This window comes from Rhamphochromis longiceps, linkage group LG11 (genome assembly GCF_057381845.1).
Source record: "Rhamphochromis longiceps isolate RC_006_pf linkage group LG11, R_longiceps_female_GT1.1, whole genome shotgun sequence".
In the NCBI taxonomy this organism is placed as follows: Eukaryota; Metazoa; Chordata; class Actinopteri; order Cichliformes; family Cichlidae; genus Rhamphochromis; species Rhamphochromis longiceps.
The window spans coordinates 12,883,993-12,901,713 of record NC_140567.1 but is presented as its reverse complement, the minus strand read 5'-3'; the positions used below and the strand labels follow the sequence as shown (position 1 = coordinate 12,901,713).

At 44.3% G+C, this 17,721-nt stretch overlaps 1 protein-coding gene across 9 annotated transcripts in view; it reads right to left on the bottom strand.

The window, feature by feature from the left end:
* Nucleotides 1-17,721, bottom strand: part of cobl (cordon-bleu WH2 repeat protein) — a 69,441-nt gene that overhangs the window by 4,058 nt on the left and 47,662 nt on the right. For 8 of the 9 annotated variants that reach the window (XM_085422346.1, XM_085422345.1, XM_085422351.1 and 5 more), the window contains 6 exons: nt 16,112-16,694; nt 6,814-6,975; nt 3,336-3,648; nt 2,147-2,265; nt 1,693-1,884; nt 32-1,602 (listed from right to left, as the gene is read on the bottom strand). In XM_085422346.1, the coding sequence (XP_085278472.1) occupies nt 32-1,602; nt 1,693-1,884; nt 2,147-2,265; nt 3,336-3,648; nt 6,814-6,975; nt 16,112-16,694 (2,940 nt within the window). The remainder of the gene's footprint in view (nt 1-31; nt 1,603-1,692; nt 1,885-2,146; nt 2,266-3,335; nt 3,649-6,813; nt 6,976-16,111; nt 16,695-17,721) is intronic. The other variant, XM_085422354.1, reaches the window with a different exon arrangement.

The following is a 17,721-nucleotide window of genomic DNA, read 5'->3' as shown; positions in this document are numbered from 1 at the left end:
ATATTAACAGTATAATCCAGGTTTTACTTACGTTTGTCTGTCCTTGAGATATGGTCTTTGGGGCTGTTGGTGGTTTGATATATGAGTTTAGGGCATAGCTTTTTGCTGGGCTCGGACCTCCAAGCTGATGTTTGACATTATCTTGGTCATTGGCAGTTACTTTTATGTTGGTGGATCCACTCAACTCAGCGTGATTATTCTTGGCTGGTTTGGTTTCCAACATATCAGAACTTCTTTTGGTGGCTACAACACCATTTTCAAATCCACCCCTGTTTGCTTCTCTAAAATCTTTCTGTTGATCTGACATATACTCTGGGTAGCTTGTAGATCTTTGAGGACCAGGATACCTGACTGCAGAATTAGAGCTATTCTCCTTATTCTCTAACAAAGACGACAGGGAAGATTGTCGCGGATTAACTTGCATCGATCGACCTGATTTCTGGAGGTCAGTAGTCGGTGTCTTCAGGGAAGCAGAGCATTCAGGGCTGTTAGGGACATAGCTGGGTTTCGCTAAGGTCTTTGGGGGGTGTTTAGCGATGGCAGACGCTACATATTGGCTTGAGGTTCGCCTGGGCGGTCTGAGGAAGGACAAGTCTGGAAGTATTGAAGGAGGAATGGTAGGTTTGTCAGCTGGGGGCTGAACATTTTTGGGTACTGAACTTTTGCTCCCCACCTCAACACAGCCTTTGTCTGGAACTTTGACATTCCTTATAGGCTCTTTAGTTTCTTCTTTCACCACCTCTTTAGGTTGGATTCTCTCTGGAGGTTTAGAAACTGTACTCTGTGTTGATTTCAGGTACTCTGTGTTACTGGTCTTCAGTGTAGTTTCTGTGACTGCTGTAGAAGCACTTTTCAGTTTGTTTTTGCTCTCCTCAGCTTTATCTTTGCTGGGGTTCACAGGAGTGTCTTGTCTTTCATTTGAGCTCCAAAAAGCTTTGGCCTTCCCAAGAAGAGGAGAACCCTCATCAGAATTGATCTGTGACTCTGAAGACCTACTGACATTATTCCTGGAGATACCCTCTTTCACCATGTTTCCCTGATCGTCGATCTTAATGGCACCAATGGTAAATCGAACACCTGACTGTTCTTTAGCAGTGTTTATAACAGAGGGCTTGGGAGGGATCACAGTGAAGGTTTTCATACCAAATCGTGATGTGACGTTGCGAGTAATTTTATTATGTGAAGTAGGGAAAACCCTATGCGTCTGTTCATCTTTTTCCATAGATACTGGTTTCTGACTTGCTGGTGGAAAATCCGGTTTCTTCTTCTCAAAAGACTCAGCATTATATCTCACAGGGTCAGGCAGTATCTCAGCGCTCTCCATGTTTTCGTGCACGTCATCATTAGATTTAACAGCCGATATTTGCTTATCTCCTTTCACGCTGTTGCTATTGACGAGATTCATCTCTTTAATTTTTTTCTCCTTTATCTTTTTTTCCTTTCTGTCACACACAGACTTGCTCTCCGCTGGTTTAGTGTACTGCTCAGATTGAGACAAACCCTTAGTATTTGTATGGTTTCTTTTATTATTGACTGCTTCTGTATAAGCATTGTTGTTTTTGTTCTCGGGCTCCATTCTGGACTTGTGACAAAAGCCATGTTCTGTGATAAGATAAGGGAAGAAAAATTGTAGTAAACATAATACAGAAAAGCAAACCATTTTAAATCTGATGCACTGGTTGTTTTTCCTACCTTTGCTGCCAGCTGACTCCTTCCTGGTAAATGACTTCACCTCATGTTCAATAATATTATGATCATAGTCCTCCAGTACTTCATCTATGGCTGTAACTGGCACATCCAAGTCCACTACAGACACTGGAACCTCATTACTGTCACTAGACATGGTATAAGGAGCCTCTTTTGCTGAGACTACATCTTCATGGTCTGCAAAAGAGTGACAGATCCAGGTCTTAATAGGTAATCCACTTAGTGTGGAAAAGTCGCTTCATGTGGAGTATCATGAAGTGTTGTGTTTTATGTTATATAGAACATTTACAGGATTACTTCAGTTGATCCAGCTACAGTAGTGTTATGATGATCAACAGGTTAAACCCTTTAGGAATTGTTTTTCAATTTCAGTGCTGGATGTATACATCTCAGTGAAGACATTTCTATTCAGTGTAGCTTATATTTTTGCCCCTTTTACCTGCAAGGTCTGCTTCAAAATCAGCCAAAGTCTGATGGAGCTCGGCTGCGAGCTTTGGATCATCTTCAAAGTTGTTTTTCAAAATCACTGACTGCGACTGAGGGCTGATGTCTTTGTGCCTGAGAAGGGTACATAAAAAGAAGTCATCATCATGTATATTACATACACATGTAAATATAATCACGTAGAGACCCTTATCGTTTATAAAAAAAAGTCACTACTGAAAAGACTATATAGTAAAACCCATTACTTTAGTGATGCTGTTATATTCAGCACCCTTTGCTTAAGTAATCTGCCTAAGAAATCAAAAGGGTAAAGGCAGTTCAGAAGTAGAGGAAAGAAAAATATGTGTAGACTTTAAGTGTTTAAAGTCACATTTTATTTTCACTGGAGTCTGCTGGCTTTGAAACACGCAGCTGTTAAGATATTAATACCACAGTTCAAACTTCCTGCACTCTCTTCAGTGGTTCAACAGAGAATTCTCATGGGTTAGTGGCATATTAGCCATAACAAATTGCATCAAGAAGGCCAACCCAAATAGAATTTATCTTCTAAGAGACTTGGACGGGTCCTCTTTTCCTCAATAATTCTGAGAAAACTGGGTTATAGTGGTTTCCTGGAATAATGAAGAGCTGGCAACATCAGGCCAGAACCTGGATTCATAAAATTTCTCTGAGTAGGGGCATCAATCCAAGATCCCTGGTCTGGGTAAATGAGCGTATGCTTTTCAAAACAACTTAAAATGTGAAAAGGGATCTGGAGCAGCATTGATTTTTCACAGACCTTTGATTAAGGGCCTAAAACCATAACTATAAAAGCCCAGAATGCAAAGCTGACTCAAATATACTATGGTAGGAACTGCTCTTGATTTTTACTGCTGGCTCAATAACAAATATCAACTTTGTTAAAATCAAGTTGGATAAAACTGTGACAGTTTGTTGTAATAGCAGTTAGGCTAGCTTAAATGGACAGCTCAGTGGATTAGAGAAGATGAGCTAATATTGACAATAAGATTAGTAAGTATGGGAAAGAAGTCAGGTCGATAAATGAAGTAAATGCAGATTTCTTAATTAGTCCCACCATCTTGAATATAACTTTAGTCAAATTCTTTATATGCAAATATGAGAAATAATTTTGTTGTGAGTCTCATTTAAACTGCCCAACCCACTTTCTTGGTTCCGTTTTCTACCTGTGTACTGATCCCCAGGTGGCACATCCCTCATCGCTCTCACTGGAACTATCTCGCACTGGCCCCGCCGGTTTCCACCCACTACTTCCATCCAGAGACACGCTCCCATCGGGGGAAGTGGGTTGGGTGTCAGAGGGAGAACTGATCATGCCCGAGTCCTCGCCCTCTGCCATACCTTCAGAGGCAGCGTAACCCTGGTCATGCAGGCTGCTGCCGGCACTGCTGCTGCCCAAAGACAGAGTCTCGGCCAGAGGTGCTTCAGTTTCTGGTTTCTGGTCACTGACTGCAGAGTTCTGAACAGAATGGAGCCAAGCTGGGAGAGAACAGAAAATCTTAGCACTGGGACTGACTGTTATCGCAGTCAAGAAATATTAGATTACAGAACAGTAAGGCCACAAGTGTTTTAATTAGGAAGTGCATTATAGTTTCTCTGATCAACAAAACTTAGAAGATTAATGATGGCTAAAACCTTCTAAGTGAGAGGAATAAAAACAAGAACAAAAAAAAGCACAAGCTACAGAACAGGCATGAAGATCAAGAGACGGTAAACATGGAGGGAAAAAAACCGGGTAAGTATTTAGTTTAGTTTCAAGATTTCATTCTGACATCAAACACACACCCAGACACACCCACACACAGATACACATGCACCCAAGCCAAAAAACATAAGCCAAATATGTTAAAAGCAAGACTGAAGAACCACCACTTGTGGCTTGATAAACCATCTTTAATGATGTGTGGGTAGATTTACTGTATTCAAACTCTGTTGATTAGATTTTCACTGTACAGTTTTAGATTTGAGGGAAACCTAGCATTGCTTATACCCTCTCATTTTTTAGTACACTCATGTTCTGGTCAGTCATGTGGGTTTGGGGAAGTTATTTACTCCATCACTGATCTCACTGAACTCAAGGCCAGAAGAATAAAAATCAATGTACCACTTGTTTGCTTTTTATTAGATTAACGAGCAAGCACAGCGCTGGCTATTTAGCAGTGAACTTTTTTTTTTATGAATTTAACAATGAATGACTCTGTTTGTAATACCAGTTGTCAATAAGATTGTGCATGCATTTGGTCATGCACTGCACTGCAATATAATGTGTGTTGCAGTGTACTAGGACTGTCAGTTTTGGGTCTGCTCCTACTGGTGTGGAGAGAACAGTCCGTTCCAGGAGATGTGGTGATGACTCACAGGGCTGTCCCCCCAGCTCCTTCCCAGCAACAGCTTAGTCATGCTGGCAACAGCCGCAATCGGCACACATCCACAGAGACGTGCAAAGACAAGTGCACATATGCACACACAGATTTATGCTTGCATATGTATACGCTTGCAGACAAGCACACACACACACAAACAGACAAACTTCCAACTCAACATGACCTTGGGCAAAATTGTCTGTTAGAGCTAAACTAAGGGTGTCTCCATTCCCAAGCTGTTAATACTGTGACATGCCACTACATTCCATGCACAGTGCTAAATCAGTGTCCTGGAATCTTGGGGCAGTCTTGAAAAGTTTAATCAACTATTTCTTGTAAACATATTCTTTTTTCAATCACCCCAAAAAAGGAAAAAGAAAAAAAAGAAATCGATGATCAATCCTTTGCAGGTTCAAAAAGTACTTAATTTAAATTATACATCCCCTGAAATAGGCTACGCATATGCACCGTATTTCAAAGGCTTGGAAGATTCAGAGTTCTAAAAATGTCATCAGAAAGAAAATTAAATTACCGTACAATTAAAATGTAATCAGTTCAGGCCTGTGCATTGCTGTCTAAAACTGTCCTCATCTCAAAAAAGTAAAATTCGTCTTCACCGCATAATACACTTCAATACCACAAATGTTGCATTCATACAATAGAGAATTGCTTAATAAAAACAAAGATAACACAAAAAACTGTACTTTAGCATGCAGGATGTTTTCTATTACACCGCTCGTAACTGTACACAAGTTCTTTCTATGAAACAGTTTTTTAAAGCTCAGATTTCTTGTGGTTTTTCATCCTAAATAAAATTCCTAATTCTACAGTTAATGCAATCCTTCAAAAACAAAATGTGAAGCATTAACTGAGCTACAAGCTGCCTCCAGTTCACAGTGTCTTGTTAATTTTGAAGTAGACTGTTAAAAGCTTTCTTTGGAGAGAGGTCTTGTATTTCATATGCTTGTCTTTATGAAATTTAAGAGCCATTACCACCTAAAAGTAACATGTCATCGATACATCACTCTTTCCATACTTTTGCTAAAGTCAGCACGCGTTCGGGTTTTATGTTTCTAAACCAAGCCACAATACCAGGCAAAGACAGAGCGACGTACACTGTCCTGCAATCGATCTGCAGCTATCACATCACCGAAATATTGGCTGAAATCACATGACCTAGCACCGCTGCCTTCTGACCACATTCTGTGTCCACTTTTAACTCAACTCTCAACGCTGACAACCAGTGGATCAATGTGAAGTAAAAACCATGCAGAATATGTACAAACATTTGTAAAAAGGATAAAAACAATACAAACAGTACAAAAAAAACAAGCTTTTTTTTAAAGAGCAAAACTTTTTCCAACTTGCTTTCACTTTTGTCACAAGGTTATATGCAGTGAGAATGGATTCTGTAAAGGCAAGTTATACAAATGAAATGGTACTCAAACGTGAGACTGTAACACCAAATACAAGACAGCAGAGAACAGCAGAAGTAGACATCAAAGGGATGAGAGGAGGATGGTGATTATCAAAGAAAAGTCCAGCAGAAATAAGCGAGGCCATGGAGAACCAAAGGGAGCTGATGAAAAAGGACTGTCGGAGTGAAGGAAGGATCGAGCCAGAGAGAGAGAGGGAGAGAGAGAGACTTCAGGAGTGTTTGGAACGAAGACGCACAGGCCCGCAGCAGTACACTACACAGGAGGGTGAGGGGTGGGGGAGGAAAGAAGAGAACAGATGAGATTTGAGATGAGTAGATCATTAAATTTGTATTTGGTAAGGTAAGGAGCATTAAAAGAAAAACCAAAACATATAGGGAGCACCTACAGGGACAGAAGGTGGCATTAAAAACAGTTCAGCATCACTCAAAATTCTCGTCAATTATACATCTAATTTACTCCCACGTCCTGTTTAAATGCAACATGAAAGGTACTCAAGAAGATTGCTGTTGACCTTAGACCTGACCCTTTGGACCCAGGGAAAATATCAAAGCTTAGAGATTGACGTTTATATATATATATGAAGCCCCCTGACCTCATTTGGACCCAGCATCACTTAACAACTCTGCTGCCCAGGTCACTGAAGGAGAGATGGAAAACATGAAAGGACAGAGTTCAGGACTGCCATAGAAACACAAACATCAAGGTTTGGCAGTTAAGCCAGATACAAACTGTGACTGGGTGAAAACGAATTAAGAGCTGGAAAACCTGATTGGCAGCTTTTAGGAAAGACAAGAGAAAACAAGAATCGAGGTTAGGGGGAGGGCAGTCCATGTGGAACCTACACTGGGGAGCTTCCTCCACCTCCGTGAGATTCTGCGGAGAGTTGCTCTCTGTAGGCTCAGGGGGAGGGGGTGTCGAGGGAGGAGTAGAGGGTGATACATGCTGTGATGGCTCCTGCACGGGAGAACGGAGAGGTTTGGGTGGCACCAGACGATGAGTGTTTCCTAAAGGAAAAACAGCATGCGGGCAGGGCAAGCACTGATGGTCATACTTCAAAAATGGGGAAAGTGACTTAACAAGTTATATTGAAACTTCTCATTGAACTGGAAGTTGTAAAGAAAACGACATTTATTTGTGGAAACAGTTGCTTCTTTAGCCCTTTAAGTTCTCATGACAATCCATAAAATGACGTCCATATTTTATTTGGGCAACTCTGTGACAAGTGCACAATGGTAGATCATGGGCATGTGAACCAGGGGCGGGTTTTGAAGGAGGAGGGGGGTGTTTGAGGATCCCCTCAACTTTTAATGATACAATAAATAGTTTTTATACATATTTTATTGACTCCATTTACATATAGGGGATTTTCACATACTTCACTGAAGAGGTATGTGCAACGCTGCCTAGACCTCTTGCTGCTGGGGTCGGAGGACTAGACGATGTAAACCAGAAGGTTTGGTGAGACTATGTCATAAAGATTATTCATGAATTTGGTAACTAGAATTTAGATTTTTTTCTGCTGTTGTTCTAAATTGCCAATTATTATATTTTCTAAATCACCATGTTTGCCATTAGAGGCTCACTAGCCACAGGTTATGTCTATCACTGAGTTATAGGAAAGAGTTAGCTTTTTATTCATTTATTTTGCTGACCTTTATTTAACCTGGAAGTCCCAATATTATAAAAACGTATTTATAGAAAGTCCAAAGTCCACTCTCAATCAAATACTTGCTTTGTGCTTCTTCATTTGAATGAACCTCCCAACTGTAAAAGGCATCAAAAACCTACAGTGATGTGGAAATCAAAGCACTGTGGTCTGTCATAGCACTCCCACAAAGTTTTTGGCCCTTAAAGCACTACAAGGTCCTCTAGAATTGCATCTGTGGTAATTTACAATGAGAGGCATCAATAATTAACAATATAAATAAGCTATATAACATCTCTAGGAAGCAGAGCTGTTATGACATAGTAAATTAAAACATTTTAACATATGTTAGTTAAGACTGCAGTTTTACTTGTTATAGCTATGAGTAAACACCTTTGAAACTAGATGTCCAGAAAAGACAAATGCAAAGCTTTGTTGAACTGTTTACAGGATCATTACTGAAAGCACAAACAGCTTTTAAGCAGTAAGGAAACAGTAAGAAAGGAAGTGAGGAGTCGACTGCAAATGATACATACGAAGCATCTGAAAAAGTAATAGGAATAAAAGCACAATAATGGGGAAAAGCTGTGCTGAAATCCAGCTGCCTAAATTTACTTATAAAGCTTGTGATTCGTCAACTTTCTATGTTTTCTGTTTACTCTGTTGTTGACAGTTGGATGGTACCGAAATAACAGGCAGGGCTGGGATGATAAACTACGCAGTTATAACCTTGAGAACCACTGGAGCGCACACTCATACACATATACACATTAAATGACAGGCTCAAAAAAATCATACATAAATTAAGGAATAATGAAAAACAGAGTAATTAAAACCCTTCAGATGGCAAATCTCTGCATTTTCAGGCATGAGTGAACCACTCTATATGTCATGTGCAATGTTGGTCAAGTTACTTGAAAAAAGTAATCAGTAACTAATTACTGATTACTTCCCAAAAAAAGTAATCCCGTTACTTTACTGATTACTTATTTTCAAAAGTAATTAATTACTTAGTTACTTAGTTACTTTTTAAAAACACGATTTACAACCTGAATAGGTAATAAAGCGATAGATCTTTCAGCCCAATTCTGCTTTTTCTACATAATCCATCATACAAAATGTAATCAAATGGAAAAGTCTCTTTTTTTAACTTGTTTTATCAGTTTTAATCTTTTAACTTTATGCATCAAGCAAAGATTTAATTATATGCTACATTCTCTGACTTGAATAAATTTGTTTAACATTTAAACCTATTTTCTGCACATTCCAGCACATAAAATAAAATATTTTTTGTGTTTACACTCACTCTTTCAAATAGATGCAAGTAAAACACAGCAGAAAATAAATAAAGTCAAAGACTCAGCGGTCCTGTTGCTCTATTTTCACCTGTAAAGCAGGACTGCGGTAGGCGGCGGTTTACCCTGGTGCAGGTGTGCCGCGGTCAGTTGAAGAATCCGCGAGTGTCATGGTCTCCGCTCCTCGACAGCTGACAGCTGACAGCTGTCAGGTGCTTTGTTTTTGTTTCCCTTTCTCTCTCGCCCTCTTCCATTCTCTCTTTCTCCTGCCGGGGCGGAGCTCAGTATGGACTCCTGCCCCTGGCCTACACACCTGGAGGTGATCAGCACATCTGTTGCTGATCATAAGAGATTGGAACCCTTCTTAAGAGGGCGAGTCTGCTCTACTCGTCGCTGGATCGTTGAGCCATCAGCGTCAGTCGTCCTGTATTTTGTAAAGTCAGTTTGTGAGCCTGTCTGAACCAGGAAACTAATGGTTTTTTTCTGCCTGTGTATAGATCGCCTCTGGACCTGTTCTTTCCCTGTGCATGGCGACTGAATGGAAGCAAGAGAGATAAAGGAAAGGAGAGGAGATGTGCGAGGGCTGAATGAAAACCTTCCCTTCCTGGACTCCTGCCTCTTTCACTCCTGGACCCTGGAACCCCGGCCCCTTTTCCCCTTGACATCACTATATGTATATATGAATTCCACTGTAGAGGAACACTGTAAATAAATGCACCTTTTGAAGACACTAGTGGTCTGCGCGTGAGTCCGATCTACAAAACCTGACAGAACGATCCAGCCACAACATGGACTCAGCAGATCAGAATACCATCGGTCAGGCACTGGCTGCCCAAGAAGCGGCGCTGACTCGCCACGAACAAATGCTACATCAGCTGCGAGGTGAGATCGCCGCACTAACTCAAGCTGTTTCCGGTTTGACTACGCCAGGGGGAGTACAGCCAGGGACCCCCCAGCCGGCTCACCCTGCCCCGCAGGAGACACTCGCAGCGGCTATGGCAGGTCACTCATCGGCAGCCACCCCATCCTCTGACGGTCCCCTGCCTTCGCCCGAGCCCTTTTCGGGGGAGACAGAGAAGTGCCCTGGCTTTCTGGCCCAGTGTTCATTGATTTTCCGCGAACAGCGGCGTTTTCATAACAATGACGGGGCAAAGATTGCTTTTTTGGTACAGATGCTTCGTGACCGGGCTTTGAAATGGGCCCAGGTCGTGTTAAACTCCAACCCGGAGATCTCTTTTGAGAGGTTTGTGATTAACTTTAAGACTGTGTTTAATCAGGGCTCTGGAGTCGAGGCTGCGGCGCTCCGCCTCCTTAACTTTAAGCAAGGTAAGTGGAGTATGGCAGACTATTCAATCGATTTTTGGATTTTGGCAGAAGAAACCGGCTGGGGACCGGATGCGCTCAGGAGCACATTGTTAAATAACATCCGGGAAGATCTGAAAGATGAATTGATTATGCGGGACCTACCCACTGCTTTTGACGAATTGATGTCGTTATGTATTAAGGTGGATGAGCGGCTACGAGCTCGTCGGCAAGCACGGAACTCCAGTTCCCAGGAGGCCGCAGGGCCACGAGGGGCGGAGGCTTTGGCCGATTACCGGTCCTCCCGGACATCAGGGGGCGCCAACGGAGAGGTACAGCCCATGCAAATCGGCAGCTCTCACCTAACTGCTGCAGAACGTCAGCAACGCATCACGGCCGGTGAGTGTCTGTATTGTGGTAATAAGGGACACATGATTGCCTCCTGTCCGTCGCGAGCAAAAGGCCGTGCCCGCCAGTGATGGTAGGAGTACTGGTGGGCGGTTTGAATCAGGATAAATCTCCTCCACGTTTAGCCCTGCCGGCTAAGCTTTTGGTCCACTCCGAGTGTCATTCACTTTCTGTGCTTATTGATTCTGGAGCAGAACAAAATTTCATTGACTCTGAACTAGCAAAACAACTCTGTGTGACTGTGGAGTCACTACCCCACGCCTTACGCGTCACGGCTTTATCAGGGCAGTGCCTCCCCGACATCACACACATCACTGAGCCGCTCACCCTCACACTGTCTGGTAATCATTCGGAGGAGATTAGCTTTTTTGTTTTTCACTCCACTCAGACGCCGTTAGTTCTCGGTCATCCCTGGCTCCAGCAACACAACCCCACGATTAATTGGCAGAAAGGAGGCATCACGGGCTGGGGAGAGGAGTGTCATATGACTTGCCTTAAGGCTGCTGTTCCTCCTAACAAATCGGTCACCGGCCCAGAGCCACCGCGGTCTTCCGACTTAGCAGATGTGCCGTCTGTTTACCACGATCTCGCTGAGGTGTTTCGGAAGGACCGAGCCCAGTCGCTGCCACCCCATCGGCCCTATGACTGTGCCATAGACCTGCTGCCGGGAGCTCCCTTACCGACCAGCCGCCTCTATAGCCTCTCGCTGCCGGAACGGGAGGCTATGGAGAAATATATAACTGAATCCCTCGCTGCCGGCATCATCCGTGCCTCTTCCTCACCCGTCGCAGCAGGTTTCTTCTTTGTGGAAAAGAAGGATAAGACCCTCCGACCCTGTATTGACTTTCGGGGACTCAATAACATTACGGTCAAGAATAAATATCCACTGCCCCTGCTCACCTCCGCTTTCGAACTTCTCCAGGGAGCCGTCATATTCAGCAAGCTGGACTTGAGAAACGCTTACCACCTGGTTCGGATTCGGGATGGCGATGAATGGAAGACGGCGTTCAATACTCACCTTGGACATTTCGAGTATCTGGTAATGCCATTCGGCCTCACTAACGCACCTGCAGTATTCCAGGCTCTGGTCAACGATGTTCTAAGGGACTTTATTAACCGATTTGTGTTTGTCTATCTAGACGACATTCTGATCTTCTCTTCCTCCCAGGCTGAACACGAGACCCAGGTCCGGCTGGTACTGCAACGCCTTCTGGAGAACCGGCTGTTCGTCAAAAGCGAGAAATGTGAGTTTCATGTGCCCTCAGTTGCCTTCCTAGGGTACATAATCGAGCGTGGAGATCTCCGACCCGACCCTGTGAAAGTCAAGGCTGTTGTGAACTGGCCCGAACCAGACAACCGTCGCCAGTTGCAACGCTTCCTTGGCTTCGCTAACTTCTACAGGAGATTCATACGGGACTTCAGCAGGATTGCCTTACCATTAACCCAGTTAACCTCTCCCAAGCTTGCTTTTCAGTGGAGTGACGCTGCCCAATCAGCCTTTCAGGAGCTCAAGAAACGGTTTGCTTCAGCGCCCATCCTGGTCCAACCTGACACCACTCTTCAGTTCGTGGTGGAGGTCGACGCATCCGACTCAGGGGTGGGGGCCGTCCTTTCCCAACAGAGGGAGGGTAAGATGCATCCTTGTGCCTATTTTTCCCGTCGTCTCATCCCTGCAGAACGTAACTACGACGTGGGCGATCGGGAGCTCTTGGCGATTAAGCTCGCCCTGGAAGAATGGCGGCATTGGCTGGAGGGCACCACTCAACCCTTCGTGGTCTGGACCGATCACAAAAACCTGGCCTACCTTCAAACGGCGAAACGTCTTAACGCTCGACAGGCCAGATGGGCCCTGTTTTTCACCCGTTTCCACTTCTCAATCACCTACAGACCCGGTTCCCGAAACGTCAAGCCGGACGCTCTCTCCCGTCAGTTCTCCGCTGCTGACGAAAAGGCGGATCCGGATTCTATCCTGCCGGCAACCTGTACTATCGGGGCCATCACCTGGGAGATCGAGGCGGCCGTCCGGGCGGCTCAGGTAGCCGAACTGGATCCGGGAGGGGGGCCCACCCACCGACTCTATGTTCCGCGCTCTGTCAGATCCCAGGTTCTACAATGGGCTCACACGGCCCGGTTCTCATGCCACCCAGGGATACATCGCACCATTAAGTTTCTCCAGCGGTGCTTCTGGTGGCCCTCACTCACCCAAGACACTCGGGAATACGTCACTGCTTGTACGGTCTGTGCCCGAAACAAACCATCGAACCAACCCCTGGCGGGTCAGCTACATCCGTTATCCACTCCTTCCAGGCCATGGTCTCACATAGCACTGGACTTCATCACCGGACTACCTCCATCAGCAGGTAACACTGTCATTCTCACCATAATCGATCGTTTCTCTAAAGCGGCTCATTTCATTGCTCTGCCTAAGCTTCCCACAGCTCTAGAGACCGCACGCCTACTCGCCACTCACGTCTTCCGCCTGCATGGGATCCTGGAAGACATAGTGTCCGACAGAGGGCCTCAATTCACTTCTCGGGTCTGGAAAGAGTTCTGCAACTCCCTGGGCGCAAAGGTTAGTCTATCCTCGGGTTATCATCCTCAGAGCAACGGCCAGTCCGAGCGGGCCAACCAAGAACTGGAGACCGCCCTGCGCTGTGTCGCCTCCACCAATCAAACCATCTGGAGTGAGGAGTTGCCGTGGATCGAGTACGCCCATAACAGCTTGACTGGACTCTTGGCGCCGGGGACGTGGCTGTCAGTACCTGGTTGACTGGGAGGGCTATGGCGTGGGGGAGCGCTCCTGGGTCCCTCGGGCGGCCGTTCTGGACGTGCCCATGCTCCGGGAGTTTCACCGCCTGCATCCGGACAAGCCTGGTGGGTCGCCGGGAGGCTCCCGTTGAGGGGGTGGTACTGTCATGGTCTCCGCTCCTCGACAGCTGTCAGGTGCTTTGTTTTTGTTTCCCTTTCTCTCTCTCGCCCTCTTCCATTCTCTCTTTCATCTGTTGCTGATCATAAGAGATTGGAACCCTTCTTAAGAGGGCGAGTCTGCTCTACTCGTCGCTGGATCGTTGAGCCATCAGCGTCAGTCGTCCTGTATTTTGTAAAGTCAGTTTGTGAGCCTGTCTGAACCAGGAAACTAATGGTTTTTTTCTGCCTGTGTATAGATCGCCTCTGGACCTGTTCTTTCCCTGTGCATGGCGACTGAACGGAAGCAAGAGAGATAAAGGAAAGGAGAGGAGATGTGCGAGGGCTGAATGAAAACCTTCCCTTCCTGGACTCCTGCCTCTTTCACTCCTGGACCCTGGAACCCCGGCCCCTTTTCCCCTTGACATCACTATATGTATATATGAATTCCACTGTAGAGGAACACTGTAAATAAATGCACCTTTTGAAGACACTAGTGGTCTGCGCGTGAGTCCGATCTACAAAACCTGACAGCTGGTTTCTCAGTGAATATCCCATTACGTCGTTGCGCACTCGGTGCTTGCTTGGAAGTTTAGTGGGTTTTTTCGCTGTAAAAAGAAGTTTTCTTCCCATGCACAACGGACACTAATGTTTTTGTCACTTTTTATGGAATCAAACTGAAAGTAAGGTCAGTACTTCCACGCTTTAAACGCTGCACGCTCATATTCTCTCCCACAATCGATATGTGATCCATTGTTGATCTGCACACAGCTGTTGTCACTAACGGCGCACTCGCTTACGTCACTGTCGTGAGACATTCTCGCAAAAAATCACGGTTTTAGTAACGCAGTAATGCAGCGTTCCTACGGGAAAGTAACGGTAATCTAATTACCGTTTTTGCAATAGTAATCCCTTACTTTACTCGTTACTTGAAAATAGTAATCAGATTACAGTAACGCGTTACAAGTAATGCGTTACTGCCCATCTCTGGTCATGTGTAGGGTGATGCTGTTTACCTAACATATATGTAAGCTATTCACACAAGTTTGTACTTGTTCATGTATAACCAGTTCAGTTGTCAGGCAGAAAACATTTTTTAACAGTCACTGTGGGTGAAAAGTTTAAAGGGTGAAAAGGGACCACTTGAAGGAATGTAGTTTTTGGAGTATAACCATTTCAGCACAAATACACAAACACACATCTTAACTCAGCGAATAGTTTCTTATATAGTTTGAAGATACAGAAGAAAGACTGAAAATAGCAAAAGTCGAAGCAAAAGAGAGGCGAGAAGGTGGTGCACTGTCAGCAGAGCGTCAGGATAGAGAAAAAGAAAGTAGCTAGGTCTATAAATTTATTAATGACCTTCGTGCTGCGTCTTCTGAACTGTCTAATGCACTAACCTCCTCATACTTCATCCTTTCTCTTGCTTTCATCCGCCTGTCCATCACCCTTCTCTCCTTAAACTCCTCTAGTCCCCCTGCCTCTGCCTGCCACCCTCTGTCAAAACCTCTGTCAAAACCTTCCCATGCTCCACTCTCTCAACTTCATTCTCATACTCTCACCTTTCTCATCCCTTTTGAGGTCTACAGCTCTCTCATCTATGCCCCTGTCAGACACGACAACCCTCTGCCGCAATCTCGCTTTGCTGTGGAGAAAGATTTGGGTTATATAAAGATCAATATGAGGCCAGCTAAAGTTCAAGTAGATCCTGCTTAAATCTGTGATGGATCTGTCTGCCTTTGTATCTGCCAGCTTTAAAGGTTTGAGCGAGTGGGTGCAGGCATAAGAGAGATAGAGAGAAAGAAAGAGAGGAATATAAAAAAAATGAGTGTAACAAAAAAAGGGAGGGAGGGGGGTGAAAAAAGACAGAAGAATGTACTGTAAGAGGCTGATAAGTTTAAGGGAGAAACAAGGACTATATTGTCTCATGGGCGATGATGAAAACCAGCTCCACGAGTTCCTGTCCTTCAGCCATGACACGCACGCACGCACGCACGCACGCACGCACGCACGCACGCACACATACACACACACACACACACACACACACACACACACACACACACACACACACACACACACACACTTTCCTTCAGCAGGTTATGCATGTCATTCGTGACACTTTCAGATGTTGCTGCAGTGTGACAGCTGAGCTCTCTCGAGCAGATATTCAGTCACTTCTAACACGTAGAAATCTCTACAGGCAACTTCTGACTCACCTCTCACTTCTTCAGCATATAGAAAGTGTGTTTACAGTCACTGTCAAGAGTTCAATGAACAATGGCAAAGCTCACTTTTTCTGCCAGTGGAATCATGATATGCTCTTTTTTTTAAGACAGACAGAGATACAAAGCATATATATGCAGTAGTTGTGTCTGAGAATAGGTAGATCTCAAAGTTTCCCTTGTATGCCTTCTATGTCACTATAAATATAATTATCTTTTTTTTTTTACTTGCTGCTAAACAATTTATGTGTCTTTTCTGCGTAACTTTTGTTGCTTTAGTGTGTGAATTTATGAAGGGAAGTCTTTAAATGTTTGCTGCTGTGTTGTACGCTTGCTGTAAGGCCATTTTATAGATATTTACCCATTCCGCTGTGCCTATTGTTCTCAGCCTCATCCAGCTTCAGGTTCAGGGCGGACTCAGTCTCCGACATGGAGTTATTCTCTGACGTCCTGTCTTGAGCTATTTTGCCGGCCGCGCTGCTGACTGAATCTTCCACTCTGCCGCTGGAGTTTTTCGCAGCAGGTTGGACCCGCACGGACCCACTTGTTGTGCTTCTGCTACTGTAGCTGTAATGGGATTCAGCCTGCTCTAGGTCAGCATCTGAATCATCAAGACCCTGGCTTAGTTCAGAGCTGGAATCCTGCACAGCAAGGCTGTCAGTAGTGCTGCTGCTCGGGGTTGGGGAGCTGGAGGTTGGCATGGCATTGGACACAGGATGTACTGCTATTTTGTGCGAGGCTGTTTTTTCTGTTAGTTTTATCACAGTGGCAGCTGAGGCTGTGGTCGAATGTGCCACCTTGATGCGGGATGCCGGCATAGGTTTATCAGGAGCTTGACTGTCAGGAGTGGGAGCCGGAGAGGCTGAAGTGTCATCAGAGCCTTGCGTGATGGATGTTGGAGTGGGAGGAGGAGCTGGAGCCTTTCTTTTCCTCTGCTGGCTCATCTGATAAAATTGAAGGAAAAGGAGGCAGACAGTACAAAGTTAATTTACATGAGCACCTTGTGCATATGTGTGTGTCTGTGTGTGGTTTAACCATAAATTAGCCTGTAAATTCAGTCTGCCAAGCCTCAAGTAGAGTTTCCTACAGACTAATTAAATCAAGTGGAGTTCTGGCAGGCGTACAGGTTTTTAAATCCATCAGAGTGCCAACATTCCTTTTAAATTATTCTCCAACAAGACATATAGGGCCCGGCGTAAATACAGTCGATATGATGCAGTGGCATATTACGAGTACAATATATGTACTTCACTATGGTATTTCTTAGTTATTCAACTGGTAAATCAACAATTATTCAAATGCAATGCTGTTATACTGCTGATTTACTTACTGCCAAGCCAGTGATGACTTCCAAAAGAGACATGAAAGTCAGATTGTGATTTTCAGGTCAGTGCTTTAACAGAAATATCAGTGGATGTTCATGACTGAAATATTGTTTTGTGTTTTTCACAACGACAGAAGCTGGAGCTGAAAACTGAATAATAAATTGCAACTGGATCGAGAGGATGTTTTAAAGAAGAAACAAACAGGAAAGAAGGACAGAGCAGGAAGGAGAGAAAATAAAATTAAAAACAGAGCGATGGGACAAACCAATGAATCAATAAGAAACTATGTGGAAACTCAGTTTTGCTCAATGAGCAGATGAGACCTTTCATATGCTTTTTTTTTCAAGTTAATCTCACTTTCTATGATACGGTTTCAAAGAATCAATTTAAAAGTGCTCTGGGCAGTCTTCAGCAGTATCGATAACCTACTTTCGACTGGCGATCACCGCTTATGCTTTCAGCTTTTCCTTCATTCTGAAACGCAACAGAGAACATGCCTAGAGCTGTATGGAGCTTTGCATCATACAACAGGACAAAAGAGCGATAAGGCCACCTTGCATTTTTGCAGGTATGCTGGGTTCAAACATGTGAACTCAATGAACTCACTGCATGGCATTCTATGGACCTCCAAATGTCTTTCAGCTGA